General features: G+C 38.6%; 1 protein-coding gene across 8 annotated transcripts; it reads right to left on the reverse strand.

Moving 5' to 3' along the window:
- Positions 1 to 1,971: 1,971 nt before the first annotated feature.
- LOC143885196 (protein RDM1-like) lies at positions 1,972 to 20,777 on the reverse strand. Of its 8 annotated transcripts, XM_077389251.1 has the most exons (8): positions 20,464 to 20,673; positions 19,487 to 19,542; positions 15,990 to 16,247; positions 12,169 to 12,276; positions 10,988 to 11,608; positions 10,756 to 10,907; positions 4,209 to 4,372; positions 1,972 to 2,686 (listed from the first exon to the last, which is right to left on the reverse strand). In XM_077389251.1, exons 5-8 carry the CDS (start codon positions 10,991 to 10,993, stop codon positions 2,325 to 2,327), a joined length of 684 nt encoding a protein of 227 aa, XP_077245366.1. In that variant the 5' UTR covers positions 10,994 to 11,608; positions 12,169 to 12,276; positions 15,990 to 16,247; positions 19,487 to 19,542; positions 20,464 to 20,673; the 3' UTR covers positions 1,972 to 2,324. The 8 variants fall into 8 exon arrangements, with proteins under 8 accessions (XP_077245366.1, XP_077245363.1, XP_077245368.1 ...); XM_077389248.1 differs by lacking the exon at positions 10,988 to 11,608 and having other exon boundaries at positions 20,464 to 20,674; XM_077389253.1 differs by lacking the exon at positions 15,990 to 16,247 and having other exon boundaries at positions 10,988 to 11,488.
- Positions 20,778 to 26,165: the final 5,388 nt, after the last annotated feature.

A 26,165-nucleotide genomic window follows, 5' to 3' on the forward strand; every position in this document is an offset into this window, starting at 1 on the left:
TCCACCTGACGCAACCCAAACTCCACCCTTATGCTCTGTTTGGATGCTGGTAGATGTTGGGGGGATTTAGAGAAGAAGAAGTCAAAGGGAAATCAAAAGGAAATCAGTCAATGGGGAGATTGTGAGCAAATCTCCCAGAGGTTGTTTGGTTGGGGGTAGGAGATGTGCAGGAGTTTTTTTATCGGATTTTTTAAGATTTTTTTGGGGAATGTTATCAGCACTACTGTTTTTTTATAAGGGCATTCCTCACTTTATAAAAAGTACGGTATGGCCCGCACCATAGGATTATCCAAACCGTCCATTAGATGGGCCATAGCCTAAATAGGTTATGCCCCAAAAATCATTTCCATTGGTTGATTCTAACCCTCCGATCTATAGAGGGTTAGGATCATCCTATGGAAATGATTTTTGGAGCATAACCTATTTAGGCTATGGCCCATCTAATGGACGGTTTGGATCATCCTATGGTGTGAGCCATACCGTACTTTTAATAAAGTGAGAGTGCCCTCATAAGAAAACAGTTGATAACATTTTCTTTTTTTATTTATTTATAGGAATTTGCTAGCAAACTTCTCCTATGCCACTTCTCAGCATGTGGCCATCCTTGTGCAAAGATGCGCACATGGCAAAGGTTGCTAGCAAAAGCAAAAAAAAGTAATCATTACAAAAAAAAAGAAAAGAAAAGTAAAATAGAAGTTATAAAGTTATAAATGAAAAATTAACTACAAATGGTTATAAGGTTTGAAAATTACGAAAAAACTACAAGCAAAAGTAGAAAGTTATGACAATTACGATGAAAAAGATTCTCCCATTTTTCCTTCGATTTGGAGAAATTCGTCCGGCGAATTTCGAGGGTTCCACGTCACCCGACAAGCTCCCGACATAACCAGCGGTCAAAATTCCAATTTCTGTTAAATCCCTACCAAACACCCCTCGGGTAATTAGGAGAATTACATTCCCTGCTATTTTACTCAAAAAAACGTAACCAAATAGAGCATTATTGAGTATGTAGTTCTCCAGTTGAGCTTGTACCATAAAATTGGGAGCTCTTACTATACCTCTTAATGCATTTTCATCACACCTTTGTTATCTTATTATACAACTTGAATTATACAACACTTCACTTGTTTTTTATACCACTTGTTTAACTCTCTCTCTCTCTCTCTTCAAAACCAACTGTAGGGCTAAAATCATAGCTAAAAATCCTCCCTAAATACCTCAGGTGAGGATTCAGTGATTTGGATGATTGAAAACATGGTCCTGTAGAGCGGGCAGTGGAAATCAAGTTTAGCTCCGGAATCGTGTGTTCCGATACCAAATCTGATGTAGATCAACTTTAGATTTGAGCCTCCATTCAAGGAATAACCAGATACTGATGGGAGCGTGCCGGATTAAAGCTTCGTAGTCTATAACCCCCCGACTTCTTTCCAATTTTAGCTCTGCATGGAGCTGAAACCTCGGCCAATAAAATCATATTTCCCAATAATGTCAAAGCAAGAACTTACAGAATAAGAATAGAGAAATGCTATCAGCACTACTGTATTTTGATGAGGGCACTCCTCACTTTATTAAAAGTACGGTATGGCCCGCTCTATACGATTATCCAAACCGTCCATTAGATGGGCCACGGCCTAAATAGGTTGTGCCTCAAAAATCATTTCCTTAGTTTGATCCTAACCCTCTATAGATCGGAGGGTTATGATCAACCTATGGAAATAATTTTTGGGGCACAACCTATTTAGGCTGTGGCCCATCTAATGGACGGTTTGGATCATCCTATGGTGCGGGCCATACCGTACTTTTAATAAAGTGAGGAGTGCCCTTCATCAAAATACAGTAGTGCTGATAACATTTCCCTAAGAATATCAAAAAGAAAAAAAAAATAATGTCCTACTTAATTTAGTACCCGCAAGCAATTGTATATCCCAGTAGTTGCTTTTAAGCACCAATGTCTTAGGAGAATACCAAAAATAACAAATTGGACTTCCATGATTCAGAATTTAATTCAAGCAAATATACAAGAAGCTAAAAATCATGCCATGGAGTAAGTGCTCTCTCATCTAACACAATCAGGAGAAAATATTTGTCATCTGATCTTACAATTACAGATGAACAGCTCTTTCCTTCACACTTCTCTACGCAAGGAGCTAAAAGTCATGTCAAGGCTGCCATTCACCCCAAAATATTAGTATCCAAAAGTCTCATAAACCAAAACTCTTCTTGACTTCACAGTAAATGGATTTAAAACCATATCTGCCAGCCATATTAAACACCATGAATAGTAGAAATAAAATGAAGCATAGAAATGAAAAGGTTTTGTATGACTATGGGAAAATGGGATCAACAAAAGCATGATGCATGGGATCAGAAGCCCAGAGTTTAGCCAGATGATGATGAGAAGAGGTAAGCCTGTGCACTTCTTCCATAAGCCAGATGGTGGCTTCAGCTTTCACAGGATGGACAATGACACCCAACGGCCGATATTCATCGTCAGTCCCAATCCTCAATTGATCCCACTGTTTGAGAAGAACATTGGTGAGGTAATGTAAGGGCTGTCCATACAACTTTTTCAAGGATTTGGCTAATCCCTGCCATGTCGTGAATGGGATGAGGGACCCACGAAGAGAAGGGATGGGGATATGCTTCATGTATTCTTGATACATCTCGGCTCTTCTGATCACTGTATCTGCACATGTAAGCATGTTTTACTTCATATTGCACCATTCATGATAAAGCAGAGGTCTACGAACAATGAAGCAATAACAAAGCAAAACACATCAACTAGAGAAACTTAAGAGTCTGACAGTCCCACATAATTGAAGGGCATTATCAAACTTTTTTAGGGAAGAGAGAGGGAAGGCAACGCAAATTTTGCCGAAGCTTCTTTTGTCACACTCAAGTAGCAGACATCTACTACCCAAAAGGCTGCTCCGGTGTGAAATTTCCTCTACCACCAACTACAGCTAGCATATGGCTCCAACAACACCTTTAACCCCACTAATTGTGTACATCTTGTTGTTTGAAATTATAAGTACAGTCAGGGCTCTTATAATTAATATTTTCGGTGGCTTATTTTTATTTAAAATATTAGAAACTATAAAGTATCAGGAAAAAAAAAATCCTATCACCCAAATTTTCTCAAACTTTCACTGCCTTTTATCACCACATATTACATTTATTTCATTTTTAGCATTTAATGCTTTTAATGTTCCAATACTTAAATGTTCAAATATTCTAGAAATAATTATACATGTACTTTTCGCTTCATCTGCTTTCACTACCACTTCATTAGAGATGACATTTTTGACAATGAGAAAAAATGCCCCTATGAGAAGGGAAGAGCAAACAAAGAAGAGGGGAGGGCAAAGAGTGTGAAGGTCATAACCCCATGGCTCTCCTACTGCTCGCCAATTGGCAAATTTTAATCAATCTTGGAGGACAATGTATGCATGCCAAAATGTTTGGGTTTTCAAATGTGAGATAGGAGCGGCATTGAAGTCATTTGAGAAGTGTTCGAGCCCCAGACCAGCCCCTTCTTTCTCTTCTCTTCTCTCCCCTCCTTTTCTTCTTCCTCTTTATTCTCTAGTCCATACTACTCTTCTTCTCATTCTAAAGAAATCTGACTTAAAAGTTGCAAACCCTAAAGTGGAGGCATTCTCATCACATATTGTGGAGTCTAGCATATCAGCTTATTTTCTTTATTTTTCATATATAGTATTACTATTTTTACGTGTGGCAAGCCAGTAATTTTTAAGGGATTTGCTAGGGACCATTGCAGAAGGCTTTTCGCGGGCCGGCTGTTGCATGAGAGAGCAGCCACAAAGGCTCACTTTTCAACAGATTTTGTCCTATTCATTCAATTCATCTGAGGTGGCTGCACTCATGCAACAGCCCGCCCGCGAAATGCCTTCTGCGATGATCCCTAGCAAATTCCAATTTTTAAATATACTGACAAGTGAATTTATTGGGAAATTCTTCGATGAAATTTTTAGCTTATTTTTCTACAAATGAAGTTATTAATAAGTAAAAGTAAATTCTTCGAGGAAATTTTTAGATTATGCTTCTACAAATGAAGTTATTAATAAGTAAAAGCAACTTCTAATACAAGTAAGTTGAGTGGTTAAAGTGGAAGTAGGGAATGATTTAACTTCTTCTTCGAAGAAAAGAATCATCAAAATAGTAGCTGGCAATAATGAAATATGAAGTACCTTCTGACATAATATCCTTGCTTGATCGACCAACTGCATTTTTGCTGGTTGCTTTTGTGTTACCTGACCCATTTTCATCTTCTAAGTCAGAGTCAGAGGAGTCATCAGATGATAAAGTTAATGCTTGATCCCATGGCTCTTGCCTCTCCATGGTAGAAATAACCCTGAAGTAAATCAGGAGTAAATTTAACATTCTAAGAATCAAATCACTTAACAAATTGAGATTATAATATATATATATATATATATATATATATATATATATATATATATATATATTATATATGAGGAAAGTGTTGGTGAGCTTAAGCGCCCAATCACATGGGGGCCCACTTTGTTAGGATGATCCAAAGCATTCATTTGAAAGTCCCTTACATAGATGGGGGGTGTACCAAAAATCAGCTCCATAGGATCATCCTAACCCCTCCATTTGTGAAGGACAAAAATGGACAGACACAAATCTGCCCATTTTTTGTCCTCCACAAATGGAGGGGTTAGGATGATCCTATGGAGCTGATTTTTGGTACACCCCCTATCTATCATAAGGCCTTGCAAATGAATGGTTTGGATCACCACAGAAGAGTGGGCCCCCATGTGATTGGGGAGCTTAAGCGCACCATAAGTTTGGTGCGCTTAAGCTCACCAACAGTTTCCTCATATATATATATATATATATATATATATATATATATATATATATATATATATTCTCATATATAATATGAGAGAAGAGTTCCTACACCCAGTGTAGATAACTTATCTACACCCTAGGCTTAAAATACAGTGGGGGCCACATTGTCTGGGTGATCCAAAGCATTCATTTGATGGGCCCTCACATAGATAGGGTGTGCCCAAAATATCAGCTCCAGAGGATCATCCTAATCCTACGAACGGTGGAGGCAAAAAAATGGACAGATTTGTGAAGTAACATACACGTCCATTTTTACCTCCACAAATTGTAGGGTTGGGATGATCCTATGGAGCTGATTTTTTGGGCACACCCTATTATGTGAGGGCCCATCAAATGAATGCTTTGGGTCACCCAGACAATGTGGCCCCACTGTATTTTAAGCCTAGGGTGTAGGAACTCCTCTCTCTCTCTCTCTCTCTCTCTCTCTCTATATATATATATATATATATATATATATATATATATATATATATATATAGAGAGAGAGAGAGAGAGAGAGAGAGAGAGAGAGAGAGGGAGATTTCTATAACCAGGTTATAGAAGTACACATTAAATTAATGACATGGAACATGACAAGAGAGATAATTCAACTGACCAGGTAAGGAGCCTTAATAAGGCGACTAAAGGTAACAGAAATCCTTCAACATTTCCATACTAATTGACATGGAAGGAGTTACATCTGAAGCACTCGGATCAACAACTCAAACATGACAACATAAAGATAGTTGATCTTGGTTGTTAAAATTCAATTTAATATTTCCTAATTTGCAAACATATATAAAATGAAAAGAAAAAGAATGATCTATAGGTGAATATCATTCACAAGTGGGCAACAAGATGGAATTATATGCCTGGTGTATAATATGTATTCTGTTTTGTATAACCCAGAGGGGTCACTCACTGTTCTTTCATCATTCATAATTTTTTGAATTCCACTTGTTTGAGAAGAACAAAAAAGTAGCAACAAGCAACCAATCACTAACTACAATCTTTATTCAGAAATAGCACAGGACTTAATACTACATCAATACAAACATTCAATTTGTTCCTTTTCCTTGTGAAAAAATAACAACCATTGCAAAAAAAAAAAAAAAAAACACTAAGATGGCATAAATTTGATCCATTTTTCTATTCACAGACAATCGATTAGAACAAGGGAATAACAAGACATAAATTTAAATCCGTGGATCTTTAATCCTCTGGAGGCGCGAAAAATTCTGAAATGTCCGATGACACAGACCAAAAATTAAGGTTTCAGAAAAGGGGCTCCACATGGAAAAAAGGAAACCAAAAAGTCCTAAATGCCCTTAAGGCCTTTTTTACTTTGCTTCCCCGTTTCATCTCTCATTTTTCACTTTTCCCGCTGCGTTTTTTCGGTTCGTCTCTTACCTACCCGCTGCGAACCTGTCATTTCCACCGTCACTTTGCCTCATTTCGCTGTGAAATCGAACCACAAACTACAAGGCAGCGACCAGGCGATCCAAAACAGCAAGGGAGGAATGCGCATCCTTCGGCTGTGCAACCTAGGGCATGGACTCCATATCGTCCGTCCAACCAGCAATATCAACGTAGAAAACGGTAAGAAATATCTTCCAACTAGCAATATCTTCCGACAAAACGGTAAGAGAATCCCTTTCCTCCGTCCAACCAGCAATCATCGTCCCTTTCCTCTGTGTTCATTTTTGAAAAGAAATATCGTTTTCAGGGTCAGCTTAGTCAGACTCGAGGCTATCTAGTTCAGAATCGGGGTCATCCAGATTAGACTCGGGGTTATCTAGGTGGATAACCCCCCGAGTCAGACCTTGATAACCCCGAGGTAGACCGAATAACCCCGGGTTAGACCTTGATAACCCCGGGTCTGACCGATATAACCCCAATATCACCAAGATTACCCCGAGTCAGTCATTTTTAGTACTTTTCATTACAAATTTATTAGCTTTGAACATAACACATCACGTTTTTCAATCCATTTGTCTTGTTTTGATTCAATTATGAATTGTTTTCGGCATTTTTTAGGGAAATGCTCTCAGCAAAACCATGTTTTGATAATTGCACAGACCCAGCTTGCCTTTTAAGGGTTTTAATTGCATTTGTGAGGGCTTTTTGAGAACTATATTAACCTTTTCATAGCTCTTTAAATACTAAAAGACATGTTTTGAGCCAACTTGTCTTTTTTGTTTAAATTGTCTTTGTGAGGGCATTTTGAGAACTGTAATAGCCTTTTGACAGCTCTTTAAATACTAAAAGACAAGGTGGGTCTATGCAATCATTAAAACATAGTTTTTTTGATATCATGTCCCTTTTTTATTACGAGTTGTCATTAGTAATTAGGTTCTTAAGTTTCCTTCATTAGTCTGTAATCTTTTTGGTTTGAATTTTGAATTAGTTTTCACCAGTTTGATCATTTTTTACTTGCTTTGCAGGTTTGTGAAAAATGGGTGAATCAATGGCTTCTTTGCTTTTACACTATGATGGAAATTTAAAGGACAAATTACTTGCAATTATGTCGTTGGTAGGAAGGAGTTTTTAACTGTCAGTCATCAGATCAATTTCCGAGAATTTCAATCTCTAATTCACAAACTGATCGGGACTATAGAAAGGGAGGTGTTATTATCTATAAAATAAAGATAAATAGTTGATCCATATACAATCACTATAATCGATGTCAAAGATGATGCTGTCTTCCAGTCACTGATGAGGATTTTTTGAAAAAGATGTGTTAAATTCTGTTATCTCATACATAACAAAAAGCAGAAGAGTCGAAGGTATTAATTCCTTGAATGAATATTCGTCTATGTTGCCCCTAAACAATGTTTGTATTACAACACCCTCTTATAATACAGTCATACCTTCTACTACAATTCCACCCCAAATTCTTCCGCGAGAACAATAAAATGTCAATCTTTATCAGTATTTTGACGTGGACTTGAAAAATGATTACGAAAATGAATTTGATGGCAAATATGTAAGTGAAGAGATCATTGGCACTAGGTAGAGAAGGTGATTCAGCCCAACTTACTCACACTCGAAGGTATTGTACTTCTTAACCATTTGTTTCAAAACTTCCATGTTTGAAGCTTGAACTAATCAATCTACTAGCCTGATTATGATATTGCACAACTATGCAGGTTTGGACTGGACTTAAATAACAAATTAACAGATGATTTGTATTCGAACCATGTCACTGAAGATATTGATGATAGACAAAATGATGCAGCTCAGCAAATGATCTTCAACGATGATTTTCAAGATGATTTTTATGTGATCATTTCAAAAAAGACATTTTTTATGTGAACCACATGCAGGAAGAATTGGACAATAATGAAGAATAAGATGATGATGATGATGAAAACTTTGGTGTAACTCCGACTGCTCAGCCTATCACAGTGGGTTCACAATTTGCTCCTACTCACACAAGGCGACCAATGGAAACGGATGACATGTTTGTTGGGGATCATGAAGTTGATGTTGAACTCATTATTACACACCTACTTGCCCGGGCTGTTGTGCTAACAATTTTGCAACCAAAGCACTCGGTTGGGGGTTTGGTGAACTTTCCGCCTTCCCTTTCTTCCTCTTCTTTGCCTTTTCCTTCCCTTTCTTTCCATCGGGCCCTTTTGCGAAGTGTGATTTGGTGAACTTGCTACCTTTCCTATCCCTTCCACGCTTTACTCCTCTTGCAATGCTTCAATTTAGGCTGTGTCTTAGCTTTCCTCTTCTTTACATGTCCAGTTTTTATAGGACTATCATCAACTTCAATAATGTTTGATGTTTCCTCATCAGTAGCCTCCCCACCATCATCTCCTCTCAACACACCTCCCTCATCTTCAACCTTAACTAATTTATCTTCACCCTCCTCTTTTATGTGTTCAAGTCCCTCAACCTTAACCTCCCCACATCATCCAACCAACCCACTTCCCTCTCCACCCATCACACCTCCCTCAAAGTCAACCTCCTCACATTTATCTTCAAACTCCGCTTCTATTGGTTTAAGTCCCTCATCCTTAACCTCCGCACCATCCTCTCCACCCAACCCAATTCCTTCCGTTCTTTAAGTCAACCAGTTCATTTTTATTTTCTCTCACATTTCCCCCCTCTCCTTTTTCATCTCCTCCATCTTCCTTTTCATTTCCTCTACGATTTTTCTCATCTCTTCCCCATCCTTTTTCAATTTCTCCATCTCACTTACTGCCCCTTCCCTTCTTTTTATTTCATTTTGCAGATCCTCCTCTAACTTACGGACCATGATGACTTGAACCATAGCTGGCATTGCAGGAGTAGTAGGTGGGATAATGTTGGCATTGCAGAAGTAGTAGGGGATTGCGCCAATGTTGGCGTTGTAGGAGTAGGGGACTGGGCAAATGTTTGCAGCCCCTCTATGACAATTTTTACCTCGGAATCTGAAAATAATGTTAGGTGTAGGTAGATGGTAACCCAAGAGAGGAAGAGAGGTTGCATTGGGTTTTATAAATTTTGCCTTTAAATGCTCAAAATAAAATCAAAGATCATTTAACAATGAATGCAAGAAAGATAAAATCAAGATGCAAGTAAAGATAACAAAGAGTAAGAGAATGTGTACCGAGATTTTATAGTGGTTCGGTCTTAAACTCAAGACCTACTCCACTCCCACCAACAAACATGATGGCTTTCACTAAGTCAATCTTCTTAACTTCGGTGAAGATCCCACCGTTACAAACGATCTTCTTAACCTTGGTGAAGATCCAACCACGGAGAAGGCGTAGGCCGCCTACTATAAAATGAAAATACAAAACCCTCTCACAAGGGAGATGGAACACTTAGCTCAAAACAAATTTCTCTCTCAAAGATATACAAAAGAATTTCCTAGATCTCCCTTCAAGGAATCCCAAATTGATGCGCAAGGGTGTTAAACACTCTTTAATATCATCCAAACATGTTTAGGAGTGTTATATCTCATCCCAAGGGCTTAGAACACCCTTATATAGGCGAACTACCAAAACTAGACGTTTAGGGCTCCCCCAACGACTATAAATGGCTAGTTTTGATTGCCCTTTTTAAAAAGCCAGTTTGCCGGTGGTGGTAGGCTGCGCCGGTCAGCTGAACAAACCCGGCTGGCCGCCAGACAATTTTGGATTTTTCTAATTTTGCGCAGTCAACTTGTAAAATTCTTATCTCCCTCATTTCTAATCGGATTTCGACGTTCTTGTGTTCTACGGAGAAGAGAGAGTACTACCTATTAAACATAATTTGAAAATTATTTGAAAATTTCTTATAGCCATTATCAATAGGATGAAGGCCATCGATCAGCTAAGCAAGTGCCATCTTGGTTCTTTTGCATTTTTAAGCCCTCTTTGGCACTTGGGCTTTGGTCCACTTAGTTTTCTCTTGTTTGTTAATCATATTTGGGACCTTTTTAGGACATCCTTAAGTGCCTCTTAGTGGATCTCCTCTTCTTTTCCTTGGCTCACTTGATCTTAATGATTGGTCCAAGCCTTGATCCATGCTCCTTGACTTTTGTTCCTTGCAAGAATTGTATTTTCAACTCAACACAAAATTCATTAGTAAAAACATTATGAATCAACTTGTGTTTGTAATCATCAAAACAAGATTAGAAGATTGCCAAGGGTTGAACCACTGGGCTTATAGGATCCTACCATACAAATAAGACAAACAATAATGAGTTTGTAGATATTAAGAAGTAAATTCATAACATAGACATGATTGAAGTTTAAATTGCAATACCTGAACTTTTAAGGGTAAAAGACGTTCTTCCTCCCCTCATGACCTTAGTCTCACCACTAACGGAACATTTATTAAGAAATTTAGTTGACAAAGAATTAGAATTGAGATAATACGGTTTTGAGTTTTATGTCTCACCTCAGATGATTTTGTGCATTTCTTCTCAATTGATTGAAACTTCGTCGCTTCCTCTGGCGACCTCGTTTTTGTTTTCCAATCCCACTTGAATAAATGTGGAAGGACTTTTGGGTTACTGTGAACCATAAACTTGTATGCTCGTATAGCCAAACCTGCATATCAAGATAGACTTAGTTAATCATCATATAACTAACAAAGTGAAAATATATTAAATATTGAGAGTCTATCATACCCGCATTACCAGCGAGCATCCACCAAGATATCTTTTGCTCTCTGACCGTTTGTCTAAGCAGTCTACTAACCAGTCGCAAACTGCATAGGCCCAGGCGTAGTTGCCTATATTTTCTAAATTGTCTATATAGGTCCAGAAGGACTAGTCGGTCCGATTTGTTGTTTGAGTAAACAAAACAGTGTCAAATAGCAGTAAGATTACATATTTCACAGTTGTGTCGATCGACTGCTGGTCTTCTCCATCAACTATTGTCTTAATTTTGTCCATAATGTCTTTTCTCATAACAGAAGCACCAGAAAAATTTCAACCGGGCACTTTAGGAGGAGTCTCACTCTTGTCCACCAGTATTCTTTCCCCCCTAGTAGAGGGACCCAAGGCCAAAGCGACATCGGCGGCCTCAAACAGAACTAACCTGCTCCCTAATGTAAATGTCTTCGTCTTCGGATTCCATACTTTATCTAGTGTTGTCAGGAGGGGCTTGTGCATTTTAATGCCTTCAAGCTGAAGCAAATGCCCACAAGGAGTCGTATTAAGACCTTCATAATGACGAGGTTGCAACTTAATGTCAATGATGGCCTTGTTAAATTGAGATAGAGAGCATCGTGCCGGGACATATGGATCCTACAAATAATTTACATCAAAACCTAAGTGTCGATTTTTTTTAATGGTTACATAAGTGATGGAGACATCCGTAAAAAGGTGGGGGTGGCTCCAATTGAAGAGAAGATGAGATAGCACGGCTTAAGATGGTTTGGGCATATCCAACGTAGGCCTTTGGATGCTCCAGTGAGAAGAAGTGACTCGTGCCAAGTTGATAGAGTAAAAAAAGGTAGGGCCAGACCGAAAACAACTTGAGTAGAAACAATGAGGAAAGACTTGATGGCTAGGAACATAACAGAGAACATGACCTTGGATAGGTGAGAATGGAAGAAAGTGATCCATGTAGATGAACCCAACTAGCGTCAAGATTAGACTTGGTCAATTTGAGCCGGGTTGATCCTTTCACAGTCTTCATGAAAATTCTCTAAAGGATTAATTAGCCAACCCCAACTAGTTTGGGACAAAGGCTTAGCTGAGTTGAGTTGGAATGGTAACATAAGTGTCGAAAACACCATTAAAAAACATAAGTGTAGAAAATAAAATTACTAAAATTGAAAATAAACATCAATAAGTACACTTACATATAGCTTCCTTTCTTCCTTTTCATTCTTTACATTTTTTGCGCCCTTTGGCATTTTAGCCATTTTTGCAACCTTTGGCATTTTATCACTCTAAGTGTATAGACAGATCTGTCCAAAATAAAAAAAAACATAATCATCAATAAAAATACTAAGCCCATGTTTGTTTTTTTAATTTCTCAAATGTAATTTAGAGTTGGACCCACAATCATGAAATTCCGATGCTAGTTAGGCCCAAATGCTATGGTAACCCAAAAGGAGGAGGGCAGGGGGGGGGGGGGGGGGGGGGGTTGGTTTGAATTGGGATTCTCATAAACAAATACCCTCTTCAAAACTTAATCCAATTTTTAGCCCAATTTACAATTTTGAAGATCAATTAGACAATTGAAACAACCAAAAAGAAATTCTAAGTGCAATGAAAAAATAAAGAGCAAAGAGAGGAAAGTGTGCGCCGGGAATTTATAGTGGTTTGGTCCAAACCCGGAACCTACTCCACGCCACCAACAATTCGGTTGATGGCTTCACTATCTTGATCTTCTTAACTTTGGTGAAGACCTACCGTTACAATCTGATTGCTTTAATCTTGGTGGCAATCCTCACCACGGAGAGAAGGCTATGGGCCTCCAAACACTCGCCGATTACTAGTTTGATCGATGAAAGAGAGAAAACAAAAATCCCTTTGCAAGGGTACAATAAAGTTGAAGAAGATATACAATTGATAGGTTGATGGCTTCACTATCTTGATCTTCTTAACTTTGGTGAAGATCTACCGTTACAATCTGATTGCTTTAATCATGATGGCAATCCTCACCACGAAGAGAAGGCTATGCATCTCCAAACACTCGTCGATTACTAGTTTGAATAATGAAAGAGAGAAAAAAAACCTTCACAAGGGTACAATAAACTTGAAGAAGATATACAATTGATAGCATATGTCCAATCCTTTGTTTAGAAGTCAAGAGAGGCACAAATAAGTTTAATTCACTCTAAACCATTCAAAAAACAAGTTTAATTCACTTAAAATATCTTCCAAGATGGTTCAAGAGTGTTAGACACAAGGTTGCCAGAGCGGGAATCGAAACGGGAACCGAAAGTGGGAATTGAAGGCTCCCAGGGAAGAATCCCGCTCAACGTTGCCAGAGTGGGGAATCGAAACGGTAATCGAAAGCGGGAATCGAAGGCTCCCAGGGAAGAATCCTGCTTCCTTGGTTAGACTTTTGTTACAAGGGTTAAGAAACCCTTTTATAGACAAAACAATCAAAACTACCAGTTATGAGGTCTTAACGGTCTGATTGGGTGACCCCACAGTCCACCGCGCTAGCTGTTAAGGTTATTATAAAAAAAAGTGTTTCCCGCTCTCGGTCGACCACGGGACATACTCTGTTCCCTTATTATTATTTTTGCAAGCCGCAGCCCCACGATCGACCGCTGGTCTCGGTCGACCGAGGCGTCGACCAACCTTCCCACGGTTGATCTCCGAGCAGTCTTTTCACATTTTGATACTCCATATTTTTCCTATCTTTTGGGCTTTTGGTCCATGACTTTTACCTTACACTTTCACACTATTAGGAACCTTATTTGACTCTTATTTGTGCCCCTAAGAATCCTAAGCAATGGATGGGATTATAAATTCTAAAATGACTTGAAACACACTTGATCTTCAATACTTCAAGCCCTTCATTAACCTTGGAACTTCCATCAATGGAGCTTCAATGGAACTTGAACCAATTTGTGATTTCAAATCTGATTTCAGTTTTGGATCACTACTCAATTTTCAAATACCAAAACAAGCATGGCCTTTATAATTGAATTTTGAAACAACTAAATAATGGTTAGCAAAAAAAAAGCAAGCATAAGGAAACAACAGCAAGACCATGGGTTATCTGGTTGAAACTCGGGTTATCCGGTTTGACTCGGGTTTATTAACACCAGACTTGGGTTTATCTAGGTCTAACTCGGGGTTACCAAGGTGTAACTTAAGGTTATCCGGTCTGACTCTGGGTTATTTAAATCATACTCAAGATTATCAAGGTCTTACTTGGGCTTATCCGGTGTGAATCGGGGTCATCAAGGTCTAACTCGGGGTCATTCACTAAGAAAACCCTAAGTGGGACTTAGATAATCCTGAGTCAGACCAGAAAACCCAAGTTTGACCTAGAAATTGCCGGAAATCAACTCAACTCAACAAAGCCTTTGTCCCAAACTAGTTGGGGTCGGCTAAATGATCATTTAGAAAAATTTCATGATAGAAATCGCCAGAAATACACCCGAAAAAAGCTGACCCCCCCCCCCCCCTCTCCCAACACCCAAAAATAAATTAAAAAAATTCAGCCGAAAAGTCAATGAAATTGCCGGAAAAACCACAAAATCGCCGGAAAAAACAAGTTTGACGGAAGAAAAAGAGGGTTTCACATACCTTTTCCGTGCTCCATGGCAAAAGTTCTTCCTTGCTGAGTCGTTTCCGCGACGAAATGACAAGATGACGACAGTTGGATGCAAGTCGACGAAGGTTGCCAGTGAATGGTGAAAAAATTAGAAAAATGAGGAACGGTGAAAAGTGAAGAGAGAACTGTGAAAAATGGACCGCGAAAAATGAGAAAGATGTTACGGTCCTGAGTGCGGGCCCGCCTAGGTATGAGACATGTTTAAAGGGCCTTGCCTAATGCGTTCCATTAGCTCTGGAGCTTTTGGCGTATTGGTAAGGTACCTAACATTTAGTATCAGAGCAGCCGCCACGTTCCGTGTTGGTGTGAATTGTGGAAAGGGTTACTTGGAAAAAAGGCCAAAGTGAAAGCCGTCACAGAGTGGGCTGCTGGGGACAGCGGATGCGGAAGCATGGTAGTATGTTACGATCTTGAGTGGGGGCCCGCCTAGGTATGGGACTATGTGGGACCTGGTATGGGACAGGTTTAAAGGGCCTTGCCTAACGCGTTCCATCAGCTCTGGAGCTTTTGGTGTATTGGTAAGGTAAGACGACTGGTGAAACAAGTTAAAACCATGGTTTTAAATTTCGACCGAAATCGAAATCAGTAGTTCCCCAAATGTTCATTTATTTCGGCTGAAATTTTGACCCTAAAATTCGACCCTTGAAATTTAAGGGATTTCACCAAAAAATCTGGTTTTTTGATAATTATCCCGAAATTTCGGTAATTTCAGTCAAAATTCTATACGAGAAAAATTAGCCATTAATTTGATTTCGGCGGATTTCGGCCGAAATTTCGGTTTCAGTGAGGATCGAAACGCATTCCGAAACCGAAATTTAAAACCATGGTTAAAACTGCCCTAGGGGCATTTTGGACCTTTTGTTTCTTTTTTTCCCCGTATTTTGCCCCTTTTCTTTAACGTTAAATTTAGGTCTGTCCCATTACACAATTCAAATATTTCGCACCCCTGAGGATTAAAGATCCTAAATTCATCAACTAACCACAAATTCCCATTTAATTAAACCAATCAAATTATTGATAGAAAATGAAATTGCTTAGGGCCTGTTCAGTTGCGCGCAGAAAACGGAAAAGAAAAGGAAATGACGTGGCAGAAGGAAACAGAAAGGAAAATAAACTGCTAAGAAAGCAGTAGGAGTGCGCATTCAGTTGCCAGGAGACGGAAAAAAATAGTAAAGAAACAACAGGAATGTGCATTCAGTTGCAAGGGAAACGGAAAAAAACAGCACAGAATATGTTCTTTACCACATATAAAGCAAGTTATGCCCCCTAAGCCTACCAAATAGTCCACTAATACAAATAAATACTCAAAAAAACTTGAGAAGCAGATTTTAAAAGCAATATAATGGAACTAACAAGAAAGAGGGAAACCCATGGTAAGACCTTCTTTGGCACCGAATCTGCCCTTTCATTTCGCAACTCCTCTACCCTTTGCACTTCCTCAACCCTTTCGCTGCTTTGGTACCTGGCTCTCTCCAAATTTTAATCTAACTGTGACTGAGCCTCCGCCAACGTCCCAAATGAGCGGTAGCATGCTCCGCTAAATTTGTCAACTTGCTCATGGCACTCTGGCCAAGTGTAATAAATCACAGGCCTCCTGCCATTAAAGACAGCATAGTACTTCTGCTTCCTCATACTCACCTAACAAAAAGACAACATATCACATGATGAAAAGATGTCAAAGCATCATCTAAATGTCAAAATAGAAAATATGCACTGTCTGCCATTAACCGCCATCCAAATGTCAAAGATCATTACAGATAAAAATAACCACCGCCATAACTACCAACATCCAAAATAAAAGCTACCACCATAACTATCAACATCCAAAATAAATAACCACCATCCAAAATAAAACAAAGACTTTAAAGTTCATATAACAGTAACTACCACCATAACCACCACCCAAGAAGTGCCATAAAAGCATTGTTCATATAATAGTAACTACCACCATAACCACCCTCAATCATCCATCTGTTGTCTGATGAAACGAGCCATCTTCCTTCGGATGTACGACCTCCTCTCCTCCTCCTCGTACATGATGAAAAGATGCGCCAGAGATGGATTTACTGTGAGGTACTCTGTGGTCCTCAACAAGATATCCTGCGAAAACCCCCCAACCCCTCTAACAGCTTCGCGAAGCTGTGCAAGGTAAGCAGGGGCACACGCACCTGTGAGGGCATCGGCAACCTTGTCCATGCTTGTTGAGAGACGCGACATACTGTCCAAATGTGCCCCATCCTGGCGAGTCCTCTGTCGTCTGGTACCAGCCCGTCTTAAGGGAGATGTCTCACTACCACCAATAGTGGGATCTGCTTCTGGAGATGGTGGGTGGTGAGACATGGGGGTATGGTCATCTGCAAAGTTATCCCCAATGTCATCAAGACTGACTGGCTGCGAACTTGCTATGCTTGGATTCTCATGCGTCCTAGACCTGGCCCCTTTCGCGAACTCATCTCCAAAGATTTTGCACATATCGTCATGCAAAACATGATGTAAGTGTTTCTTATGTTTTGGATTAGCCTGTGACAAGGAGCATAAAAAATAAGAAGATATTGGATATGGTATTACTATAAGAAGATTATATCTTGAGAGGAAGTGTTTCTCACAGCGACGTAGTCATCGTAGACCTCTTTCTTGCAGGTGACCATTTTGGTGTCATCGTCAAAACCAAAACCGCTTCTACTGAGGATGATGCAAACACTCTTGTATGTTTCTTTCATAGTCTTGATGCGATTTTTTATGTGCTCCTTATTGAGTTGGAGGTTGAAAAAGGCATTCATTGTAGTGGCTGCAGCTACATAAGCCGGATCCTTAAAACCATTTGAGATTTTGTACCCCTCTGTGATTTGAACTAGAAGGCTATCTACGAGCACCTTGTCCATTTGGTCATTCCAAATGATATTCTTCCCCTTCTTCTGCGAGGTTTGTGGCGCAGTTGTCATTCTGATTCAATATGCACATATATGTTTGTTAGGAGTCATACATCCATATAACAACCTGAGATGTATACACCTATCTGAACATGCCGTACGGGAAATAAAAAGATACAGCATACATCATCCAAGCATAAAAAGATACAACATACATCATCCAAAACAACTAGCTACTATCTTCCTTCAAAATTTTAATCCATCACACTAATAAGAACAGAGTTACTTAAATAAACACACATACAACCATCAAAACATAAAAAATTTACTCGAAACAATAAAAGAGTCATACAACCATAAAAAAATAACAAAGTTACTCCAACCATATATGGAGTGAAACTATAATCCCCTAACGTCAATGACGTCTACTGAAATCATTCCACATCTGTGTGGTAAGTGTGTTTCTAATTTCCTCTCCTGCTCTTTTGTCATCATCCCTTGATTGAGGAGGATCTCGTGGTACGTCCTCATCTTCCACAGTTTGTAGCAAGAGTTGTCTAGCTAGAAAGTTGTCCACATCTTCTAGTATTGAATCATTAGGCATGAAACGCAGAATATGATTATGGATGCAACAACATGCCAAGAAGATGTCAATCTGCTTATCGAAATTGTACATTGGTTCTTCATTAAGAATATTGAAACGCTTCTTCAAGACGCCAAATGTGCGTTCAATGACATTTCGACGGGACGAGTGCCTGTGATTGAACAACTCATTACTAGTCCGTGGACGCTGCCCGCTCCACTCACTTAGGTGGTATGCGGTCTTACGATGCGGGGTAATGAAATGTCGTAAGAGAGGGTACCCGCCATCGGCGAGGTAAAACTTTCCTACAAATAAAAAAAGATTCTATATCAGCAACTAGTAATAAGTGGGAACTTGTTTGCTACAATGTAACTATGTCATATACAATGTAAATGGAATAAGTAGAATCATGTCAGCCCTTGTTAATGCATCCGCTAACACTCTTGAGTCGGAAGCCGACCCCTCCCATCCGGCTAGGATACACGTGAATTATAGGTCAAAGTCACAGGCCGCCAAAATATTTTGAGCTATAAAATGCTTACGACAAAAGTAGGCAGGTTTTTCTTCAATATGTACTTTAGCACGTATGTATGTCCCGTCTATTGCACAAGATGCAATCCTTGATATATGGCATCCACCTTGGATTCCCCTCAATCTGCGATGGTGTCTCACCTGTCGGTGGTTTGATGAAGAAATCTTGCATACCCAAAATTGCCTTTAGTACTTTGTTGAAATACGTCGAAACAGTTGCCCCTGAACGTCTAGCACATGCTCTAATAGTCCTAACCCTTTGATTATGTGCTACAATATGCAAGAAGATGGCAACTTGCTCCTCCACCTTACAATGGATTGTATCTTCTAGGGTTCCCGCCCGTTTAAATATTTCAACAAATTGACGAAAGCAGCTGACGTTCATCCGTAGCATGTTATGACAATGTTCATCTGAATCGATGACAAAAGAAATAAACGTACGACGCGTTAAGTAATTGCTTTCATAGGGAGCTCTGAGAAGATACTTTTCGTAGTACTCTTTCCAAAGTACTAACATAGCAGCAACACTAGCCATTAGTAGTGCAACTACTTGCCCAACTAGCTCATTCCTACGCTTCAACTCAGCTCTTCGCATCACCGCTCTCTTCCTCCATGTAGGACGACGAGGCATATTACTCTAAATAAGAAGTCAATAACTCAATGGAAAATACTACACAATCACAAATAAGGCATCTTAAACACAATAAAAAAACAAGATAATCAACACAATCAGAATAAACACTTCCTCCATAAACCATCCATCCACAAACCATCCATCCACAAACCATCCCTCCACAAACCATCCATCCATCCAATCACATGCAAGCACATCTACCTAAATACATTTATCTACCACATGGAAGGGAAAAAAATTAACTGTGAATATTAATTACCTTGCAAATGATGAAATAGTTCTTGAAGAGAAAGCTCAAATGAGGATACCAACCACCTGAAAAACAGGAGGAAATGCCATCAGAAGCTACTTCAAAATATAGAACCAAAATCAGAATACCCAGCACAAAAAAACAACAAAAGCTCCAAAAAAAAACCACCATTAACACTACCATAATCTCCAAAAAAAGCCACCATTAATACCCCCATGTAAACAATCAACCACAATGTAATCAAACAATACTAGTATAGAAACATTCTATGACAACCACATTTATCAAAAACACCCAAAAACATCCATCATCAGAAAAACGCCCAAGAACATCCATCATAAAAAACACCCAATACTACTATACTACTATATAATGGGGAACAACAGAAAGAGATTAGAGCAACAGAATATCACTTCCATAAAAACACCCAAGATCATTGACAACCACATCCATCATCAGAAAACAAGTCCAAGAACAGAAGATATATCATATCCAAGCCCCAAGAATGGAAACCGAAAACCTGAGACCCGAACAACCATGGTAAAAATTTAGAAAACCATGAAGAAAAACCCTAGTTTTGGGGTAAAATATAAGAAAAACCAGGGAGGATAACACAAAATCCCAAACCCCAACCATTACAAAGATCTATACCCCAACAGTAGATACATCTACTTCCCAACGAGAAAATCCGAAAACCTGAGACAATAAAACCCTTTGCTCGTCCATAGTTTTCGGCTTAAAAAAACAGACAAAGGCCCAACAATATCCGAAACCCCATACCTAGATCCAAGGCCCAACAATACATAAATCCAAGCCCTAACCAAAAAACTGATCCACACCCCCAAAAAATAGATAGATCTAAGCCAAATACCCAAAAAACAAACATCCAAGCACAAAAAAACAAAGATCCAAGCATAATGACAGAGATTCAAGGAGACATATATATATAAAAAAAAAAGAGGGAAAGAGAAAGGAACGACGAATACATGTGATGAGGAAGCAAAGGAGCTTGAGGATTGGAGTGTTGCTTGTGCGAGTGCCATCCAGATCATATTGAAGCCCTTCTATTTCGAGCGGATGAGAAGAGCAGACAAAGTATGGCTTCTGTTTTTAGGGCTTTTGTTTGCTGCTCGATTGTTTTTTTCACGACACAAGTAGCGCAAATTACACGGACGTCACGGAAAATAACTGAGTCTCGAGTTCGGATTTATCACCGTGGAAACGGGGGTTACACGTAGGATAAAAATGATTCCACGTCCCATTCTCACTTTCGTCGCGCTTTCCGTATCCGACGAACAGAATGGCGTTTTTAGTGCGTTTCCGCGGAAAATGGGTATATTTTCCTTTTCGTTTCCATTTCCCTGGAACAGACAAGACCCTTACCTGTTCAGTTGCGTGCAGGAAACGGAAAGGAAAAGGAAATGACGTAGCAGAAGGAAACGGAAAGAAAAAAAATCTGCTAAGAAAGCAGTAAGAGTGCGCATTCAGTTGCCAGGAAAAGGAAAAGAAACAGTAAAGAAACAACATGAATGTGCATTGAGTTGCCAGGGAAACGGAAAAGAAACATCAGAGAATATGTTCTTTACCACATAGGATTCCATTTTAGGTGGAAATGTTAAAAGAAGTGGTGGAAATATCATTTTCTATGAGAAATTATACGGAGTTAATTTGTGTTTTTTCAAGTAAAAATATGGGCAAGCAAACATTATTCATTTAAATTGTCTGAGGTGGCTGCACTCTCATGCAACACCCCGTCCGCAAAATGGCTTTTGGGATGGTCACTGGCAAATCCCATTTAGGCTCACTTTTGTGGGACTTTTTTTGGTTCCCATTTTAGAAATAATTTAATACTTTTACACCTATTTTTAGATTTCTTTATAAAAATGTGTAAAATCTCTTTCTCAATGCATCTTAACGTTAGGGGACCCGTTATGGGCTGCCGTGCATGAAAGTTGCAGCCCAAAAATACAATGCGGCCCGACATTGGTAGGGTGTGCCCAGATTGTTTGGATGATCCAAACCATTCTTTTTTGTGGGGCCCCGACATTAGTAGGGTGTGCCCAGAAAATGTTCTTCAGATCTAACCCTTCAATTTGTTGAGGTTTAAAATTGGCAGCACAATATAGAAACTACCATGAATCAAAGGGTCAGGATAATCCTATATAGAAATTTTCTAGGTACACCCTATCGACCTATCTAGCTATGTCAAGGCTCAACAAATAATTGGTTAGGATCGCCAAAATTATGTGAGCCGTCTCGACGCTCCAGTAATCATCTTCTCTAGCCTTTAACCCCTAGTGCCTAACCCAATGCACCGCCCTGCATTACTGTGTACAATGTGATGGATTGTCCGAATTGACATTGATATGGGAAGTAGGATCCAAGAACACTTCAAATCCAAGAACTTAGTTAACATTAGAACTTGATACTCAAAATTATTCATATGCTGTTCTCAACCGAACATGAAGCAAGTCCAATAACTGGAGCTTCCAGATAATAATAATGCGTTCAACTAGCAACAACTGTAATTCAAAGTCTGTAATAACCTTCAGCTAAAACCGAAGATGAATGAACAAGCTCAAACATTAAGCTAATTTTCTCAAAAACTTCTTCTTTTAAAGCAGATGAATTATGATCATGTAGGAATAAATCCACTTAAAGGTGAAATGCATTGCCACACAGTCCAGCAACAAAAGATAATGTATGCTGGATCAGGTTCAAGAGCAGAGCACACGAACAGTCCACAATGGAGATTCTCTTGCTCATCTATTCTTACTCAAACTTTAATTCAGACCAGCACCTTTGCAAGAAAATTCAGCAAAAAAAGTAAATGTTGTCTCCATAGATGATTTTGAAAACAGAAAGGCATAGCTATGAAAGAAGACACTTGGCCATTCTGCAATCCCTGAATTCCTTGACAAAAAAAGGAAGAATAACAGTAAATTGAAGGAAAAGTGAAGCAAGACCAACTCCCACCTTGTAAAGATGGAAAAAAACTCCCACCAAAATACAAAATACAAACCTCAAGATATAAGAACTAATACAATTCAAATGAAAACTAATTACAAAAGGGAGGAAAATAAGCTTTTATATACAATCCTTACAATGGAAAAAAACCATACTAAGCTACAAAGACATAAAAGAACAAGTAAAATACACAAACACCTAAACTACCTTATCATGCCTAATACTAATAAATTTATATGGTAAAGCACAAAAGGAAATTACAAGTGAACAGAGCCTTAGGAAACATATTATAACAAGAATCTAACCAGGAGATTACCAAAGGATCAAAAAGTCACTAAAATTACTGAAGTAACTTCACTATTTGGTGTCCGCTATAAATGATTAAAACGGATGCAAGACAGAAATTTAACACCACTCTAAAAACAGAACCCTCGTTACAATGTGTAAGTATGTCATAACCCTGGAGCATATCTTATATGTATGAACTTATACAAGGCCACTGCTGACAGAGAAGAACCTATACAAAGCCAAATAGTCCACTAATACAAAAAAATACTCAAAAAAACTTAAGAAGCAGATTTTAAAAGCAATATAATGGAATCAACAAGAAAGAGGGAAACACATGGTAACACCCTCTGTGGCACCACCTTTGCCCTTTCATTTCGCAACTCCTCTACCTCCTCAACCCTTTCGCTGCTCCGATACCTGGCTCTCTCCAAATATGCGTCTAGCTGTGACTGAGCCTCCGCCAACGTCCCAAATGAGCGGTAGGATGCTCCGCTAAATTTGTCAACTTGCTCATGGCACTCTAGCCAAGTGTAGTAAATCCCAGGCCTCCTGCCATTAAAGACAGCATAGTACTTCTGCTTCCCCATACTCACCTAACAAAAAGACAACATATTTTCGATGAAAAGATATCAAAGCATCATCCAAATGTCAAAATAGAAAATATGCACCGTCTGCCATTAACCGTCATCCAAATGTCAAAGATCCCATACAGATAAAAATAACTACCGCCATAACTACTAACATCCAAAATAAAAGCTACCACCATAGCTACCAACATCCAAAATAAATAACCACCATCCAAAATAAAACAAAGACTGTAAAGTTCATATAACAGTAACTACCTGTGGGACCCGATCCCGCGAGAGGGTGAGGCGCGAGCCGCCACGCTCTCTCTTGGTCCCTCGTACCCACGCCAATGGCGTGTGCTTTTTATTATTGATTTTAATTACCCAACTAAGCAGGCAGCAATCAAGCCATAGGGTGCAAACAAACGTGCAACCAAGTACCCATAAGGGCAGGGGTAAGCAGCCGAGCCTAGCGAGGTGTGATTTAATTCGTCTTTTCCGTGAACTTGGGATCACTAAGGCAATCCAAATTCCACGCAAAAGAGAGTGACAGAGTCGCCACCTAGATGAGGGACATAGGACCCATAATTGACCATAAATCTAGACTCGTTACCTGGTTACGAGAATGGAAGGTATGGGGAGTTACCACCACATGCACCATTCCTGCCCGATAATCGGTCTTCAATTCCAAAAGTTAACTCTTTTGAATTTCTTTTAAATGGCTCATTTAACTCTATATTAATGTGCGAACTACGTGACATGCATCATAAGATCTAATTTCAGTGTAATTCCTAAATGTGTATCTTAATTTTCTTAATTTGTTTGAATTCAATCTAAGTGAAAGTTCTCCTAAAATTCTAATTTTATGAAAAGTCCTAAGTGATTTAATTACTTTTAATTTAAGGATTAATGTACAAAACCCCACCACTTATGTGTAGAGCCGACTCGTGATTGGTATGCCATCAAGCATCCAAGCTGCCTACTTACCCAAGCCTCACTGGGATCAGAGGCGACGTAGTTCAGTGCACCTAAGCTAAGCTACTTATGCCTAACTCATCTAAGACACCGATCTAGACTGGATTGACTGTTTCAACAGTTTTAAGAGAAGTTATTTAATTCAAGTTGAAGCTTTTATTATCCTATGACTTCATCTAAGATGCTATATGATCATATCTAAGTGCAAGTTGTCCCTTAGACTAATGCAGGTTAACCTACATCCTAGGTAACTAGGCTTGTCCTAGGGAAAAATTGGGTGAGTAGTGTAACTAGATCTATGACTCAATTGCTAATAATAGCAATCGGTCGTGATGAAGCTGAACTCCCTAACTCTAGGACTCCCTAAAACCTAGGACACGACATGACGCAAGTGTTCCTAAATGGGGTTCTAATGGTTCTTACGATGGAAACCGCAATCCAACGGTTCCGAAGACTTGAGATAAATTGATTCAATTTCTTGAAATTAATGATTTTCAGATTTCAAGGATCTTCGATTCCTAAACATCTAAGGAATGTCAAAGGCTCTATGGTTCGCAAGATTCGGCCTTGAATCGCTGCCACGGAAGGGAATCGTGCTCTCAACCCTTGTATAATTTTAGCACGTAAGTTATAGTATCTTATTGCCTGGCATATTTCTCAGGATTTCCGTGGACAGTGGACCTCGGAGCCAATAGCATACTATAATTTACACACTCTAATTATGCTGGATTAATCGCAATTAGTATACGATTATGGTTATGATCTCGGCATCTAAATTATCCGAGCATGGCCATTTTACAAAGGAAATCTAAGACTCCTAAGATTTCTGTTTCAGATAACTTAGTGATTGAATACATTATGAAAAGTTAGAATTCTCTGAAAATTTTCAAGGTGCTTTGAATTAGTTTGGATTTTTAAATGAATTTATCACAATTGGATCAGATTAATAATTTTTCAAAGAAGCCTATAGCTAATTAAGTTATCTGTTCCAGAAAATTTAGGATATGATGTTTTCTTGAAAAATATATTCCGTTTTAATTCTTCATGATTTTAAAGATTGAAATTCCATTTTTAATTGATTTTACACTCTTGGGTCAGATTGATGACATCACACTAACAAATATAGAAAATTAATTCCAAATCCAACCAAACTCTTACTAGACCATTCTCGGACAAGTAAAAAATTATGAGAAAACATTCAGACATTATTTCAATAATTATCTATTTTTAACAGATATATTCATGTTCTGGTCAGAGCAATTATAAATCAATAAAAAATATTACAATATGTCCAAAATTTCCGAGAAATTCACAACATGATTTTGACAGGTCAGTTCATTTTGCTACCAAATTTCAGATTTTAAGGAGTTCGTTTAATGATATGTCCTTCATATATATGAAAATCAATGATTTTATCGAAACAATTCCGGTAAAAATAATAAATAAAGTCAAGATCTTTTGAAAATTTTTGTATAATGTTTAAACATTAAAAATCTACTGCGGACCAAATTTCAATCAGTTTCGAATTGTTTTGTTATACGAACGATTTTTAGAACCATGAAAATCTTATTTCTGGGTATTTTTTGAACGAATTTTTGAGCCGACAAGACAAATGAAATCTACCGGAATTTTTAAATCTTTGATGTTCTTTTAACCTCATTAAGACTCAGAAAACATAGCTTCGCGAAAAATCCTTGATTTTAAAATACTCACTTTGTAAAACGATTAAAAAAAACCACTAGATATCCCAATCGGTTAAACGCCAATTTTCTCATATAACGGTTCTTTTTTTTTATACCAAAATTGATAATTAAATGAACTGACCCATCAAAATCATGCATGGTAACTCTTACGAAAATCATGAAGAAAACGAAGAAGAAACGGCCCTAAAC

This window comes from Tasmannia lanceolata, unplaced genomic scaffold, assembly GCF_043159265.1.
Source record: "Tasmannia lanceolata isolate RefF3 unplaced genomic scaffold, GAP_Taslan_0.1 ptg000008l, whole genome shotgun sequence".
In the NCBI taxonomy this organism is placed as follows: Eukaryota; Viridiplantae; Streptophyta; class Magnoliopsida; order Canellales; family Winteraceae; genus Tasmannia; species Tasmannia lanceolata.